Genomic DNA, 26,598 nt, shown 5'->3' on the forward strand with positions numbered 1-26,598 from the left:
AGCATCACCAAACCTGTGTCATTTGGGGAACATAAGAAAGACGAAAAACCCAAACTGATCATTACTGGCAGATGATTGTCTAACTAGAGAATCTAAGGGAAACAACAGAAAAGCTAGCAGAACTAAGACCACAGTTTGCACAAGTGGCAGATTAAAAGTCTAGCGTACAAAAGTCAATAGCTTTTCGGTCACTTGAGGGTGACCTAATACCTTGTAAGAGCTGTGCTTTTCTGCGAGGCCTCCGAGCTTTGTGCAACTTGCCACATTTTAAAAGATGGAGGGGAGCCAAGGAGATGCCTCCTCTGCTGCAATCTGTGCAGACGCTTCAGATACCAAGTTTGTGAAGACGCCTGGGGTGACTGCGGCAGGAGGGGCCAGTCACTTCTGCACTGTCCCCTTGGGGGCCCTGCCCGACTCTCGACCCAGCCCCTTTCTCCCAGCTCTTTTCCTTTCCAACTTAACAGACACTTTGGGAACCTTGGCAAGGGCCAGGGTGGGAGCCAAGAAGGTGGGATGTGGTGGAAGATTGTGCTATGTCATTTCCAAACAAAGCCGATTTTTAAAAACAAAGGCGGCGGACTGACGGGTCTCATACATCAGTCCTCTCATCGCCTCATTGGTCAGAAGCCTGGCGACGCCACGGTGCTGTGCCCCGACTGGCGGTCCGGACAAAATGGGGCGTCGCGGGGCTGAGCGTGGCAGTCTGGCCTGCGCACTGCGGCGGTCATTTACGGTCCAGGCTGGCGTGCAGCTGGGCCTCGCGCACCATGCGATCGAAGGAGCGCGTGTTGGTCTCCTGGCGCACCTTCTCGCGCACGTGGAAGGAGGCGCGGGCTGTGGAGCGAGCGCTCTCCAGCGCGCTGCGCCGCTCCCGAGACAGCTGCTCGCTGCGCTCCAGCTTGCGTCCGATGGCTTGGAGCAGCTCCCGCCGGCGGCAGTCTTCGTCCCTCTCCACCTTCTCCTTGTTGGCGCGCTGGGCCCGCTCCTTCTCCATCCGGCTCTGGCCCACGCGCCGCGCCTTCTGCTGCACCGCCTCCTCGGCCGCCTGCGCCGCGTGCTGAAGCCGCCGCTCGCCTGCCCGGGCCAGCGCCTCCAGGTGCGCCTGATGCTCGCGCTCCTTGCGCTCAGCAGCCTCTTTGGCCCGCCGGCCCTGCAGCTCCTCCCGCCGGGCCCGCTCGCGCAGCTCCCGGGTGCGCTGCTCCACCAACTGCTCGTAATTCTCCTGCGCGCGGCCCAAGCTGGCCTCCAGGGAACTCCGCAGGCCCTCGCGCTCCTGGCGTTCCTGCCGGGCCCGACCTTTCAACAACGCCTCGTGGCGCGCCCGCTCCGCCCGGCTAAGCTCCCGTTTCTCCCGCTGCAACTGGCCCTCCTGCTGCTGCTTGACCTGGGCCGCACGCTTAGCGCGCTCCCTGCGGACCTGCTCGGCCCGCTCGCGCACCTCCTGCAGACCCTCCTCCCGCTGCTTCAGGTTCTGTTCCTGCTGCAGCTTGCGCTGCCGATCCTCCCGGGCCGTGCGCTCCGCCCGCTCCCGCCGCAGCAGTCCCTGGCGCTCGGCCAGCTCCCGCCGCCGCTCCTCGCTGCGCTCGCACTGTCGCTGCCGGCGCCGCGCCTCCTCGCGTTCCTCGCGACCCCGGCGGCCGCGCCGCTCCTCCACCTGCGCGGCCCAGGCCCGGCGGCCCTGCTCCAGGGCGCGTTGCTTCTCGCGCTCCTCGCGCTCCCGCCGCTGCTCGGCGCGGACGCGCTGCTGCTCCCACTGGCCGTGGGCCGCGGCGCGCTGCTCCAGCAGCAGGCGCTCCTCCTGGTGCCGCGCCAACATCAGCGCCGCGATCTTCCGGTCGCGCTCAGGCACCCCACGTAGACCCCGCTCGGCGCGCACTTGGCGCACGATGCGCTCCACGTGCTGAGCTGTCTGGGGCGAGTGGCTCAGGTCGCCGAGGCTGAAGCTGCGGCCGGTGAGCGGAACCAGGGCCAGGGCGGATGGGCGGCCCAGGGGGTTGGGAGCCGAGGCCGCCGACCCCGCCGCGCAGCTGTTCCTGGCCGAGGCCCGCGGCGGCCAGTGCAGTTCCCGTAGGCTCTCTCCGCTGTAGGACGACGACGACGCTCCGGACTCGGAGCTGAGGGCGCCCTCCCGCCGGCGGGACAGGGAGTCCAGTGAGTGGCTCTTCCTACCTGCCCGCGACCCCGCGGGCGGGGGTTGGGTCCGGGCCGGGGACGGGCTGGAGGAGGCCTTGCGAGCGGCGCGCGGGGCAGGCGAGGCCGGGAGGCTGGCGCTGCTGCAGCTGCTGCTGCTGCCCGCGCTGGGGGCCGAGGCCGTGGCGGCCGCGGGGCCCAACGGCGTGAAGAGGCGCCGCTTCTCCTCGCGCACAATGCGCTCGCGCTCGGCCCGGCACTGCTGCAGCTTGGCGCGCCGCTCCGCCTCGTAAGCCTCATACAGCCCAGTGGCCACTCGCATCGAGCGGCCGGGAGCCTCGCGCACCAAGTCCGCCAGGGCCCGGGGCAGCAGCTCCACAGGCTTAACGGCGCAGCGGGCGCAGGCCTCTAGCGAGCGGGGGCTGGTCAGCACGTACCGGCTGCCCTCGGCCTCCGGACAGTCGAAGTTGAAGAGGTCGAGGTGCAGCAGCGGGGACTGCTCCCTCTGCCCGCCTTCTGCCGCGGGCGGGACTTCAGCCTTGCGGGGCGCCACGGCGGAGGCCGAGGCCGAAGACGCCGTGGGCTGCTGGGCGCCCTGGGAGTCAGGGGGCACCGACGCGGCGGCTTCGTCCCCTCCTGACCCTCTGGGCTCGGCTCCCAGCTTCTCCTCTTCAGGCACGGGATCCACCATGGCTGAGCCCTGTCCCTTTGTGGAGTCACTGCGGATAACAAGGGAGGGACATCGAGGAATACATTTAAAAGCAGTCCACCCCCCCCCCCCCAAACCCCCATTCCTGTTCATCCCCTCACCCAACTTAATCCGCTCTGGGATTTGGCTCAAAGGCCCGGTGGAATGTAAGTCATAATACCGATGCCCTGAAAACCCAAGCGGGCGGGAGGATGCACAGAGCCTCTGCTTCCCTCAGCGCCGGAGTGCGGGGCGGAGGCCCGTGGCCAAGCTCCCCCCGGGCGTCTGGCCCGCTACATGCATCTCCTCCCTGTTGCAGGTTAAAATGAAAAGATCGAGGTGCGGACGGCAGCCGACCCGAGAGGCTCTGGAGGATTCCCGAGAGGATTAGCGTATTCATTTGTCGCTTAGGCGGGCGACCGGGGAGGCAGCTTTGCAGAAACAAAAAAGGAGGTCTGTGCATCTTCACAGAGCACTGCTGTGAAGACCCCATTTGCCCAAGGAAGAAGTTTATAGTTGATTTCCCTTTTGCCAAAGGAGACCCAGGCGTAGGGCCCAGAGGTGACGGTAGAGAGGAGAGAAGTGCCTCTGCCCGAAAAAGACCTCCCCGGGAGGGCTGATTGATCCTTGCTCCTGCCTCTTGGGCAGGGCTTGCAAGGAGCTGTGCCCGCCTTCCCCGCGACCCCACCACCGGGTTTCGCCCGGGGAGATGAAGGAGCCTGGGTCTTCCCAGATGCACCCGATTCTCTCTTAAAGCCCGTGCTAAAAGCGCCATCCACCCCAGTCTAGGCTCGGACACCTGTCCCCAGACGTCCTCCGAGTGGCCCCACCGTATCCCAGCGAGGCTGGGGCTCCTGGAGCTCAGCGAGCCCGTCCGCTTCCCTGGTGCCCGGGCCGGTTCGCTTACCCCACGTCCCGGGCTCGGCCCCGCGCCGAGGCTTTTGTTCGCAGCTCGCCGCTTTCCCTTGTGCCTCTTCAGTCCTTTCGCCGGCGGGGTCGGATTACCGCCGGCCGCAGCCGCGATAGTAGCCCCAGCTGCCGCCGCCGCCACCGCCGCCAGCGTCTCTCCATGGGGCCGCGCACACCCCAGACGCTCCCTACCCGCAGGAGGGGGAGTGCGACAAGGTCTCCCTAAAATAACGCAGATCTGCTGCTCCCTTCCCTCACGCTGATTCTTAAAAAAGGAAGCAAGCCGGGTTCCATCGCTGCTGCATCCACCGCCGCCTCGCCAATCGCGAAGGGACCTCAGGTCTTTCGACGCCCCCTGGCGCCTCCTGGTGGACGCTCAAGGGTGTTGATTTGCTTGCTTAGAAAGCAAAGAGAAGTTGGGGGGGGGGGGAATGTAAATAAATGATACATTATACATACATACATAATATATATATAATATTTTTTATTAAGAAACCCTATTCTATCAGCACCTTAACTAGGCAGAATGAAGGACTTGCTCAGATTGTTTCTCAGCCTGAGAAGCAAACAATCTTGATGGCAATTTGGTAGCACTATGGCTCCTGATCCGAACCATGACTTTATTTTTTTAAAGAAAAATCAAGGACATTCAAACAGGTTTGAGGCAGGCAGAAGATGTGTTTAGGGTTTAGCGCAACATTTTAGGACTTCCTGGTTCCAGACAATACCGATTAATAAAACCAGTCAGTGCCAGTTATGAATGCTCTTTAGAGACACCTCCTCACCACCTCTTTTCCAGTTTGAGCGGCAGTGGCTGCAGCAGACAGATGGAAGGGGTACTTAAGGGAAAGGGTTGGAGGGGGAGGGGGACATAACATTTAGAGAGCATGGTGAACTCTGTCGTTAATAACCGTGACGTTTCGGACAGGCAGTGAGGAGCAAGTGAAAGGCTTAGTGCAGGGAGATGACATGATTCGGTTTATATTAATACTTTAGGAACATAGCTCTGGCAACGATGGGGTGAAGGCTTTGGGGGGCAAAAGGGAGGCAGGAAACCAAGTTAACTGGGCACTACAGTCACCCAAGGCAGGAAGGATTGGGGCCTGAGGAGAAACAACAGGAGGTCTGGGCCTGGTGGGAGGTGGGGGTGTTCAGATTCCCGAGAATAAGAGAAGCACTACTCAAAGGGAGCTTGGCTGTGGGGTGTGAGGAGCAGCGAAGGGGCAAGGATGGCTTCCTGAAGCGACAAGCTGGCTGGGTGTGCCACAATCCGAGAGCCTGGGTCCAAGAAGGAGGATTAGGTGGTGTGAAGCGCCAAGGAAGGATGGGTTCCTTTTAGGACCACTTGGGTTTGAGGTGAAGTCACTCAGCTGGGAAGGTGAGTGGTAAGGCGGCTAGTAAGTTGTGTCACAGGTCTGGACTAAAGCTAGAGTTTATCACATCAGTTTTTCCAGTAGTCATGTATGGATGTGAGAGTTGGACCATAAAGAAAGCTGAGTGCCGAAGAATTGATGCTTTTGAACTGTGGTGTTGGAGAAGACTCTTGTGAGTCCGTTGGACTGCAAGGAGATCCAACCAGTCAATCCTAAAGGAAATCAGTCTTGAATATTCTTTGGAAGAACTGATGCTGAAGCTGAAGCTCCAATATTTGGGCCACCTGATGCGAAGAACCGACTCATTGGAAAAGCCCCTGATGCTGGGAAAGATTCAAGGCAGGAGGAGAAGGGGACAACAGAGGATGAGATGGTTGGATGGCATCACGACTTGATGGACATGAGTTTGAGCAAGCTCCAGGAGATGGTGATGGACAAGGAAGCCTGGCATGCTGCAGTCCATGGGGTCACAAAGAGTCGGACATGACTGAGCGACTGAACTGGATGGAATTGAACCATATTTGAGGTTCTCAAACAGTGTGAGTGAGATCATCCAGGGAGGGCAGGTGAAGCAATCGGGAGGTGGGCAGGGCATTGATGGGGCTGCTAAGGGAAGAGGAGTCCATGAAAGGGACCAATAAGGACAGAAAAGTTCGGTCTCGTGGAATCTAATGATAACGCACTTCGGAAGGAGGATGTGCCCCTATTGTTAAGGCTGCAAAGGTTCAGAAAGGTTTGTCTGAATCAGATACCCACAGAAGCTGGCAGTAAGACAGTCTTTGGTGACATCAGCAGAAATAGCTTCAGTAGTGTCCTGGGAGCTGATGCCAAACCACAGGAGGTTGGGGTGCAGTGGGAGGTGAGAAGGTGAAAGTTACTATTTTTGACATTTGGGTGAAAGTGTTAAGGACTGTGAAGGGCATGAGATTTTATCCTACTTTCATGCTAGTAAGTTAGCCTGCCACCATTCATAGATGTTCATGGAAGACATGAAACTCTGGGTCAGAGACAAAGGACTTTGTTATTCAGGTACAGCAGGTGGCATGAAGTTTGTGTTTTTGTTGATCCCTCTTGCTCCCTCTTGCTCCCCAAGTGTTGTGGGGCAATGGAGATGTGGGTTCAGATAGGGATTATACATGGGTTTGTGTCACAGCTGAGAGAGACCCTAAGCTTAGTAGTGGCCTTGCCTGCTAAATTGCTTTAGTAGTGTCCTACTCTTTGTAACCCTAGGTGGCGCTAGTGGTAAAGAACCCGCTTGCCAGGTAAGGAGATGTAAGAGATGCAGTATTGATCCCTGGGTCAGGAAGATCCCCTGGAGGAGGGCATGACAACCCACTCCAGTATTCTTGCCTGGAGAATCCCAGGGACAGAGGAGCCTGGAGGGCTACAGTCCATCGGGTCACAAAGAGTCAGACATGACTGAAGCGACTTAGCACACATGCTGCAAAGTTTAGGGTCACTCAGCTGTGTAGACCATACCCTTTTAAAGGGGGCTGCTAGCAAACCTGTTTAAACTTTGCCCCTGAGGGAGGCATTATTTTTGTTATCCTGGGAGAAAACAAATCTTCCCTCTCACGTTGAGGGAAACACTATCTCTGTCTTCTAAGGAGGTTTGTTGTACAAACATCCTTGACAAGTAGTCTAGAATAAAAGCCTTTACAAGACATACGGAAATGCCATGAACTGCCCTCAGTAGAGAAAAGGAGTGATTGGTCAGATGGCTAGTAAGAGATAAGGCTGGGCTTTAGACCTGGCTCTGTCTCATCCTGAGTGGGTCCTGTGCATTGTATTTCCACTCCAAATTAAACCTCTGGAGAGATGTGGATTCAGATGGAGATAAGTGGGGTGGTCAGGTCAACCTCCTCAAACTTCTTTACTTCAATTTTCCCCTCCTTACATAAGATCCTACCAAATTGCTTACCTCAAGGATTAATAATGTCTGCTATGTAAATGTCATCTTTGTTCTTAAATAGAGACAGTAATAGCCACCTTTCAGGGTTGTTGTCAGAACTGGAAATTAGGCAAGGTACCTAGACTGACACGTTTCAATGAACAGTAATAAAATCATTGCTATTTTTTTATGAAAAAAAATCTTTAAATTTAATTTTGGTTGCTCTGGGTCTTTGTTGCTGCATGCAGGCTTTCTCTAATTGTGGTGATGGGCTTCTGTGTGCGGTGGCACTTCTCGTTGCAGAGCAAGGGCTCTAGAGTGTAGATTCAGCAGTTGCGGTACACAGGCTTAGTTGCTCTGAGGCATGTGAGATCTTCCTGGACCTGGAATTGAACTGGTGTCTCCTGCATTGCAAGGCAGATTCTTAACCACTGGACCCCCAGGGAAGCCCCCTTACTATTTGTTTTGAAAAATCTCATCTAATAGGTGTGATCAGAATAAGGACACATGTAGTGTCAGCGATATATTAAGGGAAAGCCCAACAAATGTTCCACCCTTGATTAAGAAATGATTCTTTATCTGGGAGGAATTACTGGAGCAGAGGTCACTAGGACAGTGACCTAGCCAGACAGTTCAGCATCAACTTGGTAATTGATGGGGCGCCATTGAAAAGTCAGATAGCACTCAGCTCTCATCTCTAAGTGCCTTGGACATTTCAGGAGATGGGCTTATCACAGGTTAAGCTTTGATTTCCTCCAGGTTGGGAGTCCCAGCCTGTCAACAATCAGGGTCATTAAATCCAACTTTATTAGGGTATCTAGCAAAGAAAGCAGCCCAGCTGGGGAACACCCACCTGTCCCTTGCGAGAGGGGCAGTGGACATGGCAGCCTTAGGCGTCAGTTTAATCTCTCAAATTCTGGCTCAGCTGGCCTTTATGAGTTGAGGCAAGTGTCTTAACCTCTCTCAGTCTCAGCTTCCTGAAAAGAAGGTGGCACAACATGGCCTTTGTCTTGCAGAGACCCTTAGAGATAAAAATGTATTAAGTACCCCCACTAGATCCTTTAGTATAATAGCTCACTGTCTTAGTCAGTTTGGGTTGTTATAATAAATTACCATAGACTGAGTGGTTTAAAAAACAAATTTATTTCTCAGTGTTCTGAAGATGGAGAAGATCAAGATACTGGCAGAGCCAGTGCCTGGTAAGGACCCACTTCCTGGTTTCTAGATGGCCGTCTCTATGTATCTTCACATGGCGGAGCGCAAGCCCTTTCCTGTCTTTTCCTGTAAGGACATGAAGCCCATCATGAGGGCTCTATCCTCATGCCCTAATTACATCCTTAAGGCTCCATCTCCCAACACCATTGCATTGAGCGTTAAGGTTTCAACAAATGAATTTTTTGGGGGGGTGGTTAGCCACAAACATTCAGTACAGAGCACTCATCTAATTTGGACAAAATAAAATACAATGTTGACATTATCTCCATTTAAATTCCTTTTTCTTAGCCTCCACCACCCACCTCAGCTCTGTGCATTCATCCCCCTTCCTCTCTATGTAATCCCCTTCGCAGAACAGATGATTCAATCTAAAGTTCTAAATCAGGAGTTGGCAAATGATCTGTGGATCAAAACCACTGGCTATTTTTGTAAATCAAGTTTCATTGGAACAGTGATGCTTATTTGTTGACTTATTGTCTCTGCTGGTTTTCATGCAACAGTAGCAGAATTCAATAGCTTTGACAGAAATTGTATGACTCAGAAAGCTTAAGATATTTACTATCAGGCTCTTTATAGAAAAAGCTTGGCAACCCCTATGCAAATGACTGATAACAGCTCGTGCCAGTTATGAATTTATTGCCTCACACCTCCTAATTTACCAGTCAGTACTTGCTCTGGATAATTCCCAGGTGGCCCTAGTGGTAAAGAACCTGCCTGCCAGTGCAGGAGACATAAGGGATGCGGGTTCGATGCCTGGGTCAGGAAGATCCCTGGAGAAGGGCATGGCAACCCACTTCAGTATTCTAACCTGGAGAATCCCATGGACAGAGGAGCCTGGCGGGCTAGAGTTCACAGGGTCACACACAGTTTGACATGACTGAAGTGACTTAACACACACGCACGATGCTGAGGTTTCCAGGTGAGGGAGCTGCAGGATCCTTGCAGGAGGAAGACAGCATCTCTCCCTGGTTCCTGTGTGTTGCGCTTTTTACTTTTCCTTTCTTCTGCTCCATAGTGAGCAGTTTAGGTGTGTGGGACTGTCCTGTGGGCCCCCCACCTCCAACTCCAGCTACATACACAGGACAGTCTCTTGGCAACCTTGCCGCCCTGGCTCAAGCCTGGGGACCACCTTCCCATGCCTTCCTGAGGCGGACACCATGTGCTCTGAGCCTTGAGCCTGTAGTGTCCCTTTCACTCCCTCTCACCAGCCTCTGTGCGCTGGCGACAATTGTTTCCTGTTCACCCAGCAACTGCAAAGCACTTCTGCCCTAAACTTCTTTGCCCCAAACCAGTGGGCTGCAGCCACACCCTGTCCGGGGCAGTCTGAGCCCCAACCTTGAGGAACGGGCTCCCCTTCCAAGTTGTCTTTCCTTGAGGACTCCCCTCAGCCTTAGGGAACCTTCGAGCATTTGCTTTATATCTTCATATTTACTCTCTTTTCATAGCTTAGTACCTCTTTATATTCAGCTTCCCCTTTAAATTACTGTGTGGGCCTCCCTGATAGCTCAGTTGGTAAAGAATCCACCTGCAATGCAGGAGACCCTGGTTCGATTCCTGGATCAGGAAGATCCTCTGGAGAAGGGATAGGCCACCCATTCCAGTATTCTTGGGCTTGCCTTGTGGCTCAGCTGGTAAAGAATCTGCCTGCAATGCGGGAAACCTGGGTTTGATCCCTGGGTTGGGAAGATCCCCTGGAGAAGGGAAAGGCTACCCACTCCAGTGTTCTGGCCTGGAGAATTCCATGGACTGTATAGGACATGGGACCACAAAGAGTCGGACATGACTGAGTGACTTTCACTTTCACTTTAAATTATTGTGTAGTTTCTATCTCCTGATTAGACACAGAGCAGTATGCAGTGTCAAAAGGAATCATTCCCAGTTCTTGAGAATAAAGCCTTAAGGAGAAATTTATCACACAAACCAGCAGGTAAAGGTAATAGTTGTTAAACATAAATATGTTTTATTTCATACTTCATTGAAATAATATATGTTTATCAGAATGGGAAATTAGAAATACAGAAAACAGGAAAGAAAAAAAAATTACCTGAAGATAAATAATTACCTCGGAGAAGGCAATGGCACCCCACTCCAGTACTTTTGCTTGGAAAAATCCCATGGATGGAGAAGCCTGGTGGGCTGCAGCCCATGGAGTCACTAGAGTAGGACATGACTGAGCGACTTCACTTTCACTTTTCACTTTCATGCATTGGAGAAGGAAATGGCTACCCACTCCAGTGTTCTTGCCTGGAGAATCCCAGGGATGGGGGAGCCCGGTGGGCTGCCGTCTCTGGGGTCGCACAGAGTTGGACACAACTGAAGTGACTTAGCAGCAGCAGCAGCAGCAAATAATTACCTGGAGCCCGCCAGCTCAGTTACACAGCTTGGACTGTAGGCAGCAGGGACTTCGAAGCTGTGGGAGGACCGGTCCAGGTCTGTTTCTGCTCACAACTGCTTAGAGCATGGTGCACAGTAGACCCTCCTGATCAATGCATCAGCAAAAGGGAACAGGGTATAATTGGTGCTACTTTGCCCACCGTATGTCCCATGAAACTGGCCTTGTCACAGTATTTTGAGCTATTACGCCACTTGGATGAATCTTTAGAGTTAAGTGTCTTAAGCAGATGATGCTCATGTTTGAGGACTGTCCTGTGGGAGGTGTGCCAGTAAGGAAATCTAGAGAGAGTCTTACAATTAACCTAGTGGGGTTTTTCCCTTACTCCCAGAAGGGCCACACCTCATTCCATTTTGTATGATACTGGAGAAGTGGCCTCAGTCCTCAGTACAGCCAGATCCTGGGGGTCCCCTGGGCATTTTGACTGTGAAACATTTAAGGGTCTGCTCAAAAGAGGGGCTCTTGGGACTGCCCTGGTGGTCCAGTGGCTAAGACTCCACACTTCCAATGCAGAGGGCCCTGGGTTCAGTCCCTGGTGGGGGAATTAGATCCCACATGCCACAGCTAAGAGTTCACATGCTGCAGCGAAGACCCAGAACAACCAGATAAATAAGTAAAAATAATTTTTTGAAAAGGAGGAGCTGTTGCTCGTGATCCAGACTTGTCTTCTGTCTCTGCCTCTCTTGCTGGGTCATCTGTCTCTGGCATGAAGCCACCTGCCTGCTCAGTGCTTCAGGCTGCTTCTGTTTTCAGAGGGATTACTCTGTGTAGCTCCTGTTCCCACAGGCCTTTCCCCCAACTATCTGGCAACACACACACACACTCTCTCACATACACACACTCCTTTTTTTAAAAAGGGGAAATTCTAACACTGAACACTGTGCATCGTTGTTGTTCAGTCACTCAGTCGTGTCCAACTCCTTGCAGCCTGATGGACTGCAGGAAGCATGGACTGCCAGGTTTCCCTGTCCTTTGCCATCTCCCAGAGTTTACTCAAACTCATGTCCATCGAGTCAGTGATGCTATCCAACCATTTCATCCTCTTTTGTCCCCTTCTCCTCCTGCCTTCAATCTTTCCCAGCATCGGGGTCTTTTCCAATAAGTCATCTCTTCACATCAGGTGGCCAAAGTATTGGAGCTCCAGTCTTAGCATCAGTCCTTCCAATGAATATTCAGGACTGCTTTCCTTTAGGGTTAACTGGTTTGATCTTCTTGCAGTCCAAGAGACTCTCAAGAGTCTTCTCCAACACCACAGTTCAAAAGCATCAATTCTTCAGTGCTCAGCCTTATTTATGGTACAACTCTCACATCTGTGCATGACTACTGGAAAAACCACAGCTTTGACTATATGGACCTTTGTCGGCAAAGTGATGTCTCTGCTTTCTAACATGCTGTCTAGGTTTGTTATAGCTTTTCTTCCAAGGAGCAAGCATCTTTTAATTTCATGACTGCAGTCACCATCTGCAGTGATTTTGGAACCCAAGAAAATAAAATCTGCCACTATTTCCATTTTTTCCCCATCTATTTGCCATGAAGTGATGGAACCAGATGCCATGATCTTAGTTTTTTGAATGTTGAGTTTTAAGCCAGCTTTTTCACTCTCCTCTTTCACCTTCATCAAATTGCTCTTTAGTTCTTCTTCGCTTTCTACCATTAGGGTGGTGTCATCTGCATATCTGAAGTTGCTGATATTTCGCCTGGCAATCTTTCTTCCATCTTGAGCTTCATCCAGCCCAGCATTTTGCATAATATACTCTGCATGTTAAGTTAAATAAGCAGGGTGACAGCATGGAGCTTTAACATACTCCTTTCCCAATTTTGAAGCAGTGTGTTGCCCCATGTCTGGTTTCCACTGTTGCTTCCTGACCTGCATACAGGTTTCTCAGGAGGCAGGTAAGGTGGTCTGGTATTCCCATCTCTTTATAGCAGTGGAACCCTATTGTCATGGAGTGAATAACGGGGGAGATGACTGCAAATCAATCACACGAGTGCTGGTGGAAGGAGAGAGACTGCTGGAAGAGCATCCAGTCAGGCAAGAGATGGCCTTGGCCTGGACTAAGGCAGCAGTGAGAATAGAAAAATTATAAAGATATTTATGAAAGAATCACAAATTGGTGAGTGATTAGGTGTGGGATCAAAACTCTTCGGAGGCTGGCTTAAACAACTGAATGTGGGCAGGGTAGTACCATCTGCTGGGATGGAAGTACCATCTGCAGGGGGAAGGGGAAGATTTGGGCAAAGATGATGAGTTCCTCTTTGGACCTGTTTAATGGCCATATCCATCAGGTGTCTAACTCATCGGTTGAGAGCTTGAGCTTCTGAGTCCACAAACCTGGGTTCAAATCCCAGCTTGTCTGTGTCCTGGCTGTGTGATCCTGGGAGAGTTAGTCCACCTCTCTGAACTGCCCTTTGTTCACCATAAAATAAGTATAGTAGTATCTCTCTTATAAGGTTGTTGCTGAGAATTAAACAAGAGGGAATATGTTCATCACATAGCACAGTGTACCCATGTGACTGGCACATGGTAAACACTCCATAAATAGGATATCATTATTATTATTGCTAAATTTGAATGAAATGATGAGCAAGTCCAAGTGTTTTTTGGTTAATTTCCTTTATGCCTGTAAGTCATGTCTTTAACTTGAATTTCAGTTCCTCTCTCCATTTGGAAATGTTGCCCGCGACTCATTTCGCCTTTTGTCCCTGGAGATTAGGGGCTTTCCCTGATGCTCAGGTCTTTGATAGAGCTGAATGGCAGGCAGGATTATTTTGTTTGCGGAAGGCAAATTTTGAGGGAACTCGATGCTCGCTTCACACTGTGGCCTCTAGGTGGCGCCGTTCCTCCGCTCATCTGCTGGTGGTTCTCATGCTATCTTCAAAAGTGAGAAATCAGGACGGAAAACAGCAAACCCAATCCCTAAAGCCCAGAGGAATGTTAAATCGAGGGACAATTCTACAGAAGAAATTGAAGGAAGCATCTTCCTCCTTTTGGCCATAGGAATTGACAGTCAGTTCAGTCGTCAGTTCAGTTGCTCAGTCGTGTCCGACTCTTTGCGACCCCATGGACTGCAGCAGGCCAGGCTTCCCTGTCCATCACCAGCTCCGGAAACTTGCTCAAACTCATGTCCATCCAGTCGGTGATGCCATCCAACTATCTCATCCTCTGTCGTCCCCTTCTCTGCCTGCCTTCAATGTTTCCCAGTATCAGAGTCTGTTCCAGTGAGTCAGTTCTTCACATCTGGTGGCCAAAGTATTGGAGTTTTAGCTTCAGCATCAGTCCTTCCAATGAATATTCAGGGTTAGTTTCCTTTAGAATTGACTGGTTGGATCTCCTTGCTGTCCAAGGGACTCTTAGTCCAAAGAATTCCTTGCAGTCCAAGGAACTGACGTGCACTTACACCTCTCTCAGCAGGCCATGCTGTTTCATACTTCGGCGTCTCCCTCGGCATGTAGCCTTTGCCGGCAATGCTTGTTTCCTGCCCCTTTGCCCCATGAATTCCTTCCTGTCTAGCAAAACGCAGCTCAGATGGCCCCTCCTCAGTGACACCTTGCGTGGTTGCCCCTTCAGTCTGGGTTGGACACCCCCTCCTCTGGGCTTTCTTCACACCCTGAGTGCTGTGTTTGAATGGGGCTACATTTTTTTTTTCTCCAAGGGGGTAAGAATGACTTTCTTTTCAATGGAATATTACTCAGCCATTAAAATGAATGCATTTGAATCAGTTATAATGAGGTGGATGAAACTGGAGCCTATTATACAGAGTGAAATAAGTCAGAAAGAAAAACACCAATACAGTATACTAACGCATATATATGGAATTTAAAAAGATGGTAATGATGACCGTATACGCGAGACAGAAAAAGAGACACAGATGTAAAGAACAGTCTTTTGGACTCAGGGAGAGGGCAAGGGTGGGATGATTCGAGAGAATGGCATTGAAACATGTATATTATCATATGTGAAAGAGATTGCCAGTCCAGGTTCGATGCATGAGACAGGGTGCTCAGGGCTGGTGAGCTGGGATGACCCTGAGGGATGGGATGGGGTGGGAGGTGGGAGGGGGGTTCAGGGTGCGGAACACACGTACACCCGTGGCTGATTCATGTCAATGTATGGCAAAAACCACTACAATATTGTAAAGTAATTAGCCTCCAATTAAAATAAATGTATTAATTTTTTAAAAAGTAAGCAAGGTGAAAGAAAAAAATATAATTCCTTCTAGATTAAAAAAAAGAATGATTTTCTTTTTAATTTATTTTTAAAATATGTATTTATTTATTATCGGCTGGGCTGGGCCTTCACTGTTGTGCAGGCTGTCTCTAGTTGCAGCAGTGGGGGCCTTTCTTCGTGGTTGTGCGCAAGCTTCTCATTGCAGTGGCTTCTCCTGCTGTGGTGCATGGGCTCAGTTGCCGGGTTGTATGTGGGATCTTAGTTCCCAGACCAGGATCGAGCCCGTGCCCTCTGCATTGGCAGGAGGACTCCTAACCAATGGGCCCACAGGGAAGGCCCTACAATACATATTTTTAAACATTTTATTGTAGAGATCTTCAAACGTTTTTTAAAATTGAAAGAATGAACTAACAGCATCAGTTTTGCTAAACTTAATGTCTGATTTTCTTATTCAGTTTACCCACAGATAAGGATGTCTATGAGGGAAGGACTTGTATTTTATGACATTTTGTCCCCAACCCCTGGGCCTTACACAGATATCCAGAAGGTTTGAGGAATAAATGGACACAAGACATACTTGGTCTCATCTCTCTATTCATGCTCTCCCCCTTCTTTCCTCCTCTCTGGGGAGGGCCTTCCCATCATTGCCTCATTTTTGAGAGTCAAGCGGAGAGGCACCCAGGGGCATTGCCAGCAGGGCTCAGGGCTAAGGCTCACCAGGACGCCGTCCTCCACTGAGACTTGGCTTCGGGACTACACATACCTCTCTGTCTAAATTTCGGATCTTATTTTATGAACATGACAAATGACTGAACATCTGTGAGCCTCAGTTGCCTTATGGAGAAGACAATGGCACCCCAGTCCTGTACCCTTGCCTGGAGAATCCCAGGGATGGAGAAACCTGGTGGGTTACTGTTCATGGGGTTGTGCAGAGTCAGATGTGACTGAGCGACTTCACTTTCACTTTTCACTTTCATGCATTGGAGAAGGAAATGGCAACCCACTCCAGTGTTCTTGCCTGAATAGAATCCCAGGGACGGAGGAACCTGGTAGGCTGCTGTCTATGGGGTCGCACAGAGTCGGACACGACTGAAGTGACTTAGCAGCAGCAGCAGCAGTTGCCTTATCTGTGAAAACAGGAATTGTTTGCTTTGCAGAGCTGTTGTGAGAATTAAGATACCCAACTGCTTGGCACGTAGTAGGTGTGCAATAAATACTAGTTTCCTTCCTATGGGGTTTTATGTTGAATCCAGGGAAATGACTTCATCCTTGGGGAAGAATGGCTGTTATTCATTATGCAGGTGGAACAGTGACAACAAGCATCTTTGGGAAACACCGGCTTCCCCTGCCTGGCACAGGAAACAGGCCAGCCTGCCCTCTGTCTCTGCCGGGAGGCCAGGTGGGCGGAGGCAGATGTGCAGGGCAGCGGGGCCTCTGCATGGCACCCTCCTGCTTTGATTGTCCTTTTTCTCATTCGTTTGCTCCTTCAGCTGACACTCTATGCTCTCGAGGGGCAAGGTGCTGGGGCTGGTGGTAAACAGGCAGACATGGCCACAGTTCTCGTGGAGCATGTGGTGTTAGTGGCTGGGTGGAAGGAGAGACAGGTGCACGTTGCAAAGAGGGATAGAATGAGTGTCAGTTGCTCAGTCGTGTCTGACTCTTTGCAACTCCATGGACTGTAGCTTGCCAGGCTCCTCTGTTCATGGGATTCTCCAGGCAAGAATACTGGAGTGGGTTGTCATTTCCTACTCCAGGGGATCTTCGCAACCCAAGGATCAAACCCAGGTCTCCTGCATTGAGGCAGATTCTTTACCATCTGAACCACCAGGGAATAAGGGCTATGAGGGAACAAAGGAGGATATAACCTAGTCTGGGGGAGGGGAGAGCTTCCCTGAGGAAGGGACTTGGAAACAGAGACAGAAAGGATGGCTGGGAGTGAGCCAGGCCAAGTGCGGCTCACTCACTCTTCCCCATCAGCTTGTGGGGGACTCCAGGTGGGTACCCTACCCAGAGCTCCCTGTCACAAAGCTCCACCCGAGCCAAGCCCCCACAAACCGCCTAGCCCAGCCCCTGTGGCCCTCTTCTCAAGTGGCTGCAGGAACCAGAGGCTCTTTTTCACCAAGGAAGTCTCCCTAAGATGACAACTGGGAAATGTGTCTGTTCACGGAGCACTTGCCTTCTATTCAAGGATGCATAGAGAGGACCTGTCTTTAAAGAACAGATTCCAAACACCGAGCATCTCAGGCACTTTCTGCTCAGTGTTGGAAAGTCATACATGGCTTCCCTCCCTCTCTCTCCATCACTGTGCCCTTAACTTCTCCCTACCAGAGCAACCCACCAGCCCCCGGAGCCTTTCCTTGCTTTGGCACAGCCAGATGCCAGGGCCCTGGGCAGCCCAGGGGATTGGGCAGGGACCTGCAGACTTTCTGTTGCCAGGCTACATGATCCGGCCCAGCCCAGGGCAAAAAGCGAACTTGACGTCAGCCCCAGGGTGGGGTCTGCCAGTGAATGGTCTGTGAGCCTCAAAAGGAAAAGAAGGATCACCAAGAACAGAGCCCAGCTGCTTTTGTTTCTTTTTCTTGACAAGGTTGGCAGATCAGGGCAATACTGGCAATCCAAGGCAAGATCCTGGACACTCTTTGTGAATGGGATGGTGAAGCGTGGTCCCAGTCAGACTACCGCCATTCGGTCTACATTTCCAATTTGGATAGAGTCACAGTGGAATTACCGGGATAAATGATGCAGACTTTTTTTTTTTTACTTTTTGTTGTATTAAAATTTTTATTTTTAGACAGGAAAATGTATACATGGTAAAAAAAAAAAAAAATCCAGATGGTACAAGATATACACAGTGAGAAGGACGTCTTTCTGACACTGGTTTCCAATTTCCCACTCTGAACCAAAATTGTTTTCTTGTGCATGTTTCCCAGAGATAATGGGTGTAAACAACAGTTATATGTCTGTATAATCCACATTTCTTTAGAAAACTAAAATTGGTATACTACAAGCACATCTTTCCCTTTTTATTGATACATTAGTGACTGAGCACGCATGCAATATATCTTGGAGATACTTCCTATCCTTCCTATCCTTATCACCGCACAGTATTTCTTGTTAAGAATGGACAGTAATTTAATAATTTAACTAGTGGGGCTTCCCTGGTGGCTCAGACAATAAAGAATCTGCTTGCAATGCAGGAGACCCGGGTTCTGTCCCTGGGTTGGGAAGATTCCCTGGAAAAGGGAATGGCTACCCACTCTAGTATTCTTGCCTGGATAATTCCATGAACAAAGGAGCCTCGTGGGCTATAGTCTGTGGGATCGCAAAGAGTCAAACTTAACTGAGCGACGAACAATTTCACTTTTCATGGGTGTTTTAAAGATGTTTGATGCATATCAATGAATCAGAAGAAGTGAGCTCTGGTTTACAACGAGAAGTCCTTTAAACCCAGCTAATCAGTGAAACCAGGATTAAAATCCAGATCAGCTCAAAGCCATGCTATGTCTGCAAAGATGTTCAAAGACCAACAGCCCTGGAGAGGGAGTCAGTTGCTGGAGAATACCCTCCTCATACCTCCCAGAGAAGGTTGGACTTAAAAATATGTGTGAGAAGTAAGGCCCATCATTTTTAAAAACAATTGTTAGGCTGTCAGCCAGATAATTGTATCCTCTATACCAAGTGCTTGCAATGCAGAGTGGACGGTCCGCCCATGGCAGCGTGAGAATGGGCCTGCTCCACCTAAAGATACTCAAGTTCAAGCACATTATTAACTATGCTGAGCAACGTCAGCTTGAGACCGTCTTGGTGGCAACGAGATCAAACTGTGCAATACAGAGCAGAAAGAGCAAGCCCTGTGTGCACATGTGGCTGGATTTCTGGTTAGGTGGACAGGACCTCCATCAGAGCCCTGAGGATCTTTTCTGAGACCTGGATCTTCTTGCAGATCCTCTCCAATATGGAATGGAGAGGAACCAACACTGCTGAAGACCTTCCCAAAGTGGCAGGGAGAGCGGAACATGGCCCGCAGAGGACCTTCTTGGGGGGACAGAGCTTATCTTTGTCCCATGCCCCCTGCAGCAGAAGTGAAGAGTCCTAACCACTGGACCACTAAGGAATTCCCCAAACTGCTGTGACTTCTGACAGATTATTTCTTTTTTTTTTTTTTTAGTGTCTATGCTATCCCTTGTCACAAAAGTTTTATCTTCTTCCAAGACATGTTAGAGAGGAGTACTTTAATCTGTGAAGCTGGGGAACCTGGAGAGCAGTACTGTAGACAGAGCATCTTTGTTAATATGATTACAAAATATCAAAATGCCTATGACTGGATGAAAAGGCGCATTCAGAGACATCCTTCTTAACTCCAAATTCCCTGATATACTGCTAGAACCGACAACTATTTCTGCCTGAGGGTTAGTATCAAAGTTGAACTGTGACTATGTAAGTCACATCTGTCAGCTCCTTGGGGTTGTATGGAGCCTACAGGTGCTGGGCAGAAGGTCCTGAGCAAGTGTGTACAGGCCCTCCTGCCTTCTCATCTCTGGCCTCCTTCTTCCATCCCCAATACTTCCAGCTCCACAGAGATCAAAGCTGATCCCTCGACCGTACAAAGCCATTGCTGGAAAAGCCGCAGTGATGCAGCAGCTCTTTGCTGACTGGAGCTGGGAGTGGTGCCAGGCCAGAGATTTCTGAAGGGAAAGCTTCCAAAGGCTGGATTAAGCCTCTGGAGCAGACGTTGCCTGTGGCTCGCCAGCATTCCGAGAGCTAGACGGGCGGCCGGCATGGATGGGGATTCGGCTAGCTCACAAAACTGTTGAGCAAAGACCTGGAGACTCTGTTCTGAAAGGAGAGGCCAAGGAAGGGTCAGGTGTCAGGGGTCTCCAGGGGAGCCCCGCTCAGTGCCTTCAGAGACTGGCATCACAGTGACTCGTTTCAGATAGAAAGGGCACAGAACAGGCGTTCCCATGAGTGCCTCCCTAACACCCCGCCCACATGGCACTCCATGGATATCATTCCTTCTTGCAGCTTTATACTCAGCCTCCGCATTTGGAAATGGGGAACAACTGAATGCCTGAAGTTTGCCAAGGAGTGAGACTTTGATAAACAGTAGAAATAATGTAGGGACAAATCCATAAACCATGATATAGTTTTGTTTCTTTTTGGCCGTGCTGTGCAGCAAGTGGGATCTTAGATCCCCGACCAGTGATCAAACCCTCATGCCTATAGTGGAAGTATGGAGTCTTAACCACTGGACCACGAAAGAAGTCCCATAAATCATGGTTTTGTACACAGAACACAGCAGCTCAGACAGAGCTGATCTTGCCCTTTGGAATAGGTGAATGAGGGACCAGAGCGGTGTGCCAACCAGAAGACATCTCTCTCCACCGGCATGTTCCCATGCCTGAAATTCCACCACTGCCAGTTGGTAGCACTGGGTGGCCGTATCAGGTCAAAGAAGACCCAAAAAGAGAGGCCAGGAGGCTGAAAAAGATGTGGGGAAAGATACACTTTGCGGACCGTGCTGATCTGCTTAAGGGCAGCTTTGGGACAAAGACACGTTATCCCATGGTGCACACAACTGAGCGGCTGAACAGAAACAGCACAGAACAGATACCGGACTTGGAGTCAGGTACACCACTGTTTGAATCCTGCCTCTGACAATTACTGGCTCAAGTAACTGACTTTGAGCCTGTCACTTGACTTTTCTGAGCCCCCATTTTTCCATTGCTAAAGCAGGGAATTGACTCCTGCCTCGCAGGATTGCCATGAACGTGAACATGCCCTTTTACTGAGACCCTGAGCACACGTGTAATTTATCAGTAGTGGCAGCCCAAACACCGGTGGCACTGTTGTGCACAGGATGTTCGATTTGCCTCGCAGATTCTCTCTGCTGTGATCGCTCTTCTCAGCCCAAGTCCCCTGCTTATTCTTGGGCAGTGCCTTCCGAAGCTGTGGTGACCTTCCGTGCAAGCTATTGAGAGGCTGGTGTTAGAATTTCACTCAAGTTTTCCAAAGGTATTTGCATTTTGAGGCCAATTTTCCTTTGCCATGTTTCCCTCCCCCCCCCACTTATGTTTGGCCTTGGGGAGAAGGTTTCCATCTTTCTGAAATTAATCTTTGTATGGAAGAGTTTCTTACCACCAAGAAAGATCTAGGCCCGCCCCAACCCCTGCATACACCCATTTGCAAAGGCGGGCAGGATAGAGGAGGAAGAGGCAGAGAAAAGTTGGAGTGAAGTTAGGAAAAGAAATGATGTGAAAGCAGCAAATAGAGAAGGTGTAGGGAGCTAGAGGGCAGAGGAAGAGGGCCTTGAACCTGGAGGGTCTCTCCCTGAGTAACCGTGGGAGCAGGTTACTGTGAACAGGTTACCCTGTGAACAGGCTTTCTTCCAGCGCCTCCTGTCGCCACCGGAGCAGCCTGCCTCCATGGAACTGTGCAGGGGCTGCCTGCCCGTAGATTCTAAATTCAACTCCTAGTGCCCCCAGAGTCTTCTAGCTCTCTCTCTCTCTCTTTTTTTCCCCCAACTGTTGCATAGGGAATGCCAGATCTTAGTTGCCCAACCAGGGATAGAACCCATGCCCCCTGCAGTGGAAGTACAGAGTCTTACCCATTGGCCCACCAGGGAAGTCCCTAGCTCTCCTCTCTGCAGGCCTTCCTGCTGCCTCTGAGAGGCCTGTGGGTTCTCCTGGTAACCACTCTCTCACTAAGTCCCATTTCCCACACCACCCAGTGTGGGGTCGGGTTCCTGGGTGTGCAGCCTGGGTGGTTATAACAGGTCTTATGCTCAGAAAGAGCATTAAATCTGCTTTGATTTAATGCTCTTTTTCTGTCTCCATCTTGAAACTTCTAATAATTTAATCTTTGAAATGGGTAAGTGTTTTGTAAGTGAAGTCCAATGACTTGATGGAGCATACCTGAGACAAGACCCCAGGTGGGCAGGCAACAGGAGCACAATGCTTAGTGGCCCTGCAAGTATATGCATGCCTGGCAAAATCTAGGGGACCACTGGGCCCCAGTGTGGCCCAGTCAGGCCTGGACCCATACTGGTGGCAGTGACAGTGGCGGCGGCAGAAACCACAGGAGCGGGGGGTGGGGGGGTGGAGGGGCTCACAGGAAGGCAGCACCCGATACCCCTGGGGGGCCTGCTTCTGCCCCTGGAGCCCATCCTTGCAGTGTCTGGACAACTCTTGGATCTGAGCTCCCAGAAAAGAATTGCTGGCCTTCAGGCAGTAAATTTTGTCAATAAATTATTACAAAATAATGGCATATATATAGATATTATAAAAGAGCATATCAAGGAATTATTAGAATTCTTCAAGGAGTTTAGATAATCTTCAAGAACTACTACAAAATTACAAAGCAAATATTCACAGGCTTACAAAGAGAAATTAGATTCAAATTGAATTTTTTCATTCAATGGAAAAGAACACTATATTCATATGAAGCTTGAATTAAACCAGTTATTAACAAGCAAGGTGACTTCAAAATTAAGTTTTCTTGTCATTTAAGATACAATGAAAGAGTGCATAAATAGGTGTTTTAAATTACATGCCAAAAATGAGGCCACTTTCAGTTTCTTATTTGACCTCAAGGTACAGAAATAGTCAAAGGAAACATTAAAGAGGCGTGGTGTAAATTTACGTTTAAAAACAAATTCAAACTTACATGAAACTGGCTCGTATGAAGAATTAAATCTGCCTGGAAAGATTGTTCCATGGGAATCATCAGATCTAAATGTACCAAAATTTATATTTTGAAATAATTTGTTAAAAATGTATTCACAGGCCATAAAATATTCTTAACAGCTTCAGTAACAGCTGCATCCACAGAAAACTCCTTCTCAAAATAAAAAATTATTGAAAATATTTACTATCTTACATTTGCAAGGGCAACTAACGTCACTCTCCATTATACTGACTGAAAATAAAGTTACGAAAATTATAAATTTTGGTGACCTAATAAATGAACTTGCAGATAAACAAGGCAGAAAATGCTTATGCTCAATCAAGATCTGACATTAATGAATTATCACTATATATTGCATTATATCTAGATAGCATATTAAAAAGCAGAGACATTACTTGCCAACAAAGGTCCGGCTAGTCAAGGCTATGGTTTTTCCAGTGGTCATGTATGGATGTGAGAGTTGGACTGTGAAGAAAGCTGAGCGCCAAAGAATTGATGCTTTTGAACTGTGGTGTTGGAGGAGACTCTTTAGAGTCCCTTGGACTGCAAGGAGATTCAACCATCCATTCTGAAGGAGATCAGTCTGGAATATTCATTGGAAGGACTGATGCTGAAGCTGAAACTCCAATACTTTGGCCATCTGATGTGAAGAACTGACTCATTGGAAAAGACCCTGATGCTGGGAAAGATTGAAGGCAGGAGGAGAAGGGGACGACAGAAGATGAGCTGGTTGGATGGCATCACCGACTCAATGGACATGAGTTTGAGTAAACTCTGGCAGTTGGTGATGGACAGGGAGGCCTGGTGTGCTGCAGTCCATAGGGTCGCAAAGAGTCAGACATGACTGAACAACTGGACTGGACTGAACTGATTGCATTATATAAAATATGACACCAAAAATACTTTTTTACAATTTGTTAGTTTGTTACTTATGTATCTTTATTACCCCAGATAGATTCCATAAGTAATAAAAATATTTGTAAAGGCAGAACTTTTACATTCTAGTACCTTTAGTGGCATGTTTTTCTTGCTTTTTGAACAGGGACCCCCACATTTTCATTTTGTACTGAGCCCTACAAATTATGCAGTCTTCCCTGCTCAGTACCTTGAAGGCTCTCTAAATTTCAGCAAAGCCCATAGACATATAAACTCTACATTTTAAGAGTTTCTCCAGACTCCAGATCAGAGGATTTCAACCAAGAGCTATTTTGTCCCTCCTTCAGGCGACATGTGGCAGTATCTGAAGACATTTTTTTAATCATCACAACTGGGGGACTGTGGGCTTCCCAGGTGGTGCTAGTGATAAAGAATCCACCTGCCAGTGCAGGAGACGTGGGTTCAATCCCTGGGTCGGGAAGATCCCCTGGAGAAGGGCGTGGCAACCCACTCCAGTATTCTTGCCTGGAGAAACCCATGGACAGAGGGGCCTGGCAGGCTACAATCCATAAGGTCACAAAGAGTTGGACACGACCGAAGCAACTTAGCACAGAACTCTAGGGCACTGCTATCAGCATCTAGTGAGTATAGGTCAAGGATGCTGCAATATCCTACAATGTTCAGGACAGCTCCCCACAGCAAAGAATTATCCGATCCACAATACCAATAGCGGGGCAGTTGAGAAACTCCTATCTGGGGTCTCCATGTGTGATTCTGGATCAGCAGAACAGCATCCCTGGTGGGTTTGAAATGCAAACTCTCAGGCTCCACCCCAGACCTGCTAAGCCAGGATCTGCACTTTTAACAAGATAGCCAGGTGATTCGTGTGCACAGAAAAGCTTGAGAAGCATTGAGCTAGGGGACATGAATGGTGTATTTTAGACATGTGAAAGGAGCTGAGAAGCTGTCTCTGAACCCTTCAGTCATGCCAGGTTAGACCAGCCCTGCAAGGACTCCAAGGACTATGCTGCTCCTGCCACTTTATTCTCTCTTCTTGTTCATCTCCTGAGCCCCAGTCCCCAGACATGTGATAGATAATCCCAGGGGCAAGGACACTGTGGTCAGGGTCTGAGAGCACCTCAGTCCTGGCACTTGCTCTGATTTTGGACTATCTCAAGTCAAGCAAGTATGCAGAGAAAGACAGTAGGCTGATCTCAGACCTGGGAACTTCCAAGTTCTGGCCTGGCTTCCAGCTGGTCCCAGGCCACCCCCTGTTGCAGTGGCCCAAGGACTCTGCCACAGGCCTCTATGTCCTAGCGACTGGTCCTCGGCACGCCCCTGCTGCAGACCACAGCCGCTAAACACACCGTTTCCTTCTCCAGTGAAATGTCCTTTCTCTCTCTCTTTTTTTTCTAACTTTTATAGTTATTTATTTTTGGCTGTGCTGGGTCTTCATTGCTGCATGTGGGCTTTCTCTAGCTGCAGGGAGTAGGGGCTACTCCACGTTGCAGTGTGCAGGCTTCTCACTGCGGTGGCGTCTCTAGTTTGTGGAGCACAGGCTTTAGGCTCGAGGGCTTCAGTAATTGTGGTGCATGGGCTTAGCTGCTTCGTGGCATGTGGGATCTTCCCAGACCAGGAATAGAACCTGGGTCCTCCTGCACTGGCAGGCAGATTCTTAGCCACTGGACCGCCAGGGAAATCCCTATCCTTTCCCTCTTTATTTGCCTTCCAACAAGCATTCAAGGTGGCTTCCCAGGGGGCTCAATAGTAAAGAATCTGCCTGCCAATGCAGGAGATGCAGGAGACCTGGGTTCAATCCCCGGGTCTGAACGATCCCCTGGAGAAGGAAATGGCAACCCACTCCAGTATTCTTGCCTGGAAAATTCCACAGACAAAGGAGCCTGGCAGGCTATATATAGTCCAAGGGGTCGCAAAGAGTCAGACATGACTAAGCGTGCCTGCAACGAGCATTCGAGACTCACTCGCCTGCTTATCCTGGCGACTTTTCATTTTCCTTGGGGTTCCCATAGCTACCAGCAGCGATATCTATGACGGTGGCCCCAAGCTCCAGGGTCCTCGAGACCCGGGAAGTAAATGAAGGCCAGGTTGAGGCTGTGGCACATGCGGAGCTCTCAGCCAGACACACAAACGCAGGCCCAGTGTGTACACAGCTTTGCATTTTAAAAGAGAAGCAGAAAGTCTTACTTTTAATGCGAAATCTCCTTTTCAAATACTAGTAACTAAATTAAAAAATTAAAACAAACCGAAGGCTGACCACACTCCTCTACAGGAGGCTAGCATCACCAATAGGCAATTTGCTAGTCTATGTAAACACTTGCTATCTTGTGTTGTCACTATCTGTGGACATCTTTGTCTTCCCACTCAGCCTGGTAGCAACCCAAGGGTGAGGCCTGAAACAAGTTGTCCTTAGCATATGGTGGGTGAGTAAATGAATGAATGAATGCTGCTGCTACTTCTTGTAAGCTGTGGTCATCTGGTGGGTTTAAAACCATGGTTCAGTATGGGCAGTGTCACCTCCTAGGAGTTGTTTGGACAACTGTGAGGGTATTTTTGGTTGTTATAAGGATTAACAGTACCATTGGCATTTAATGGGTGGGGGTAGTCAGAATAATATGGATGGATGTATGGATGAGAGAGCTGAACCATAAAGAAAGCTGAGCACCAAGGAATTGATGCTTTCAAACTGTGGTGTTGGAGAAGACTCTTGAGAGTCCCTTGGACTACAAGGAGATCAAACCAGTCCATCCTAAAGGAAATCAGTCCTGAATATTCATTGGAAGGACTGATGCTGAAGCTGAAACTCCAATACTTTGGCCACCTGATGTGAAGAACTGACTCACTGGAAAACACCCTGATGCTGGGAAAGATAGAAGGCAGGAGGAGAAGGGGATGAGATGGTTGGATGGTATCACCAACTCGATGGACATGAGTTTAAGCAAGCTCCGGGAGATGGTAAAGGACAGGGAAGCCTGGTGTGCTGCAGTCCATGGGGTCGCAAAGAGTCGGACACGACTGAGGGACTGAACCGCAAGTCAGAATGATGAAAGTAATTTTAAGCACTTATTTTGTGCTCACTGTGTGCCACACTCTCTTCCAGGTATTTTATTGAAAGGAACTTATTTAATCCTTACAACAGTCTTACAAGGTAGATACTGTCATCATACCCATTTCACAGTTGGCAAGGTGGGTGAGGGGAGGCTAGTAGGTCGGCAACGGACAGAGCAGCCTTGCATCGTAAGAAACTGCAGTTTC

General features: G+C 49.7%; 1 protein-coding gene across 1 annotated transcript; it reads right to left on the minus strand.

Annotated features, from left to right (window-relative positions):
- Positions 1–724: 724 nt before the first annotated feature.
- CCDC177 (coiled-coil domain containing 177) lies at positions 725–2,821 on the minus strand. Its single transcript, XM_055536434.1, has one exon. It carries the CDS (start codon positions 2,819–2,821, stop codon positions 725–727), a length of 2,097 nt encoding a protein of 698 aa, XP_055392409.1.
- Between the last annotated feature and the right edge of the window lie 23,777 nt (positions 2,822–26,598).

Source organism: Bubalus kerabau, chromosome 10 (genome assembly GCF_029407905.1).
Source record: "Bubalus kerabau isolate K-KA32 ecotype Philippines breed swamp buffalo chromosome 10, PCC_UOA_SB_1v2, whole genome shotgun sequence".
Lineage (NCBI taxonomy): Eukaryota > Metazoa > Chordata > Mammalia > Artiodactyla > Bovidae > Bubalus > Bubalus kerabau.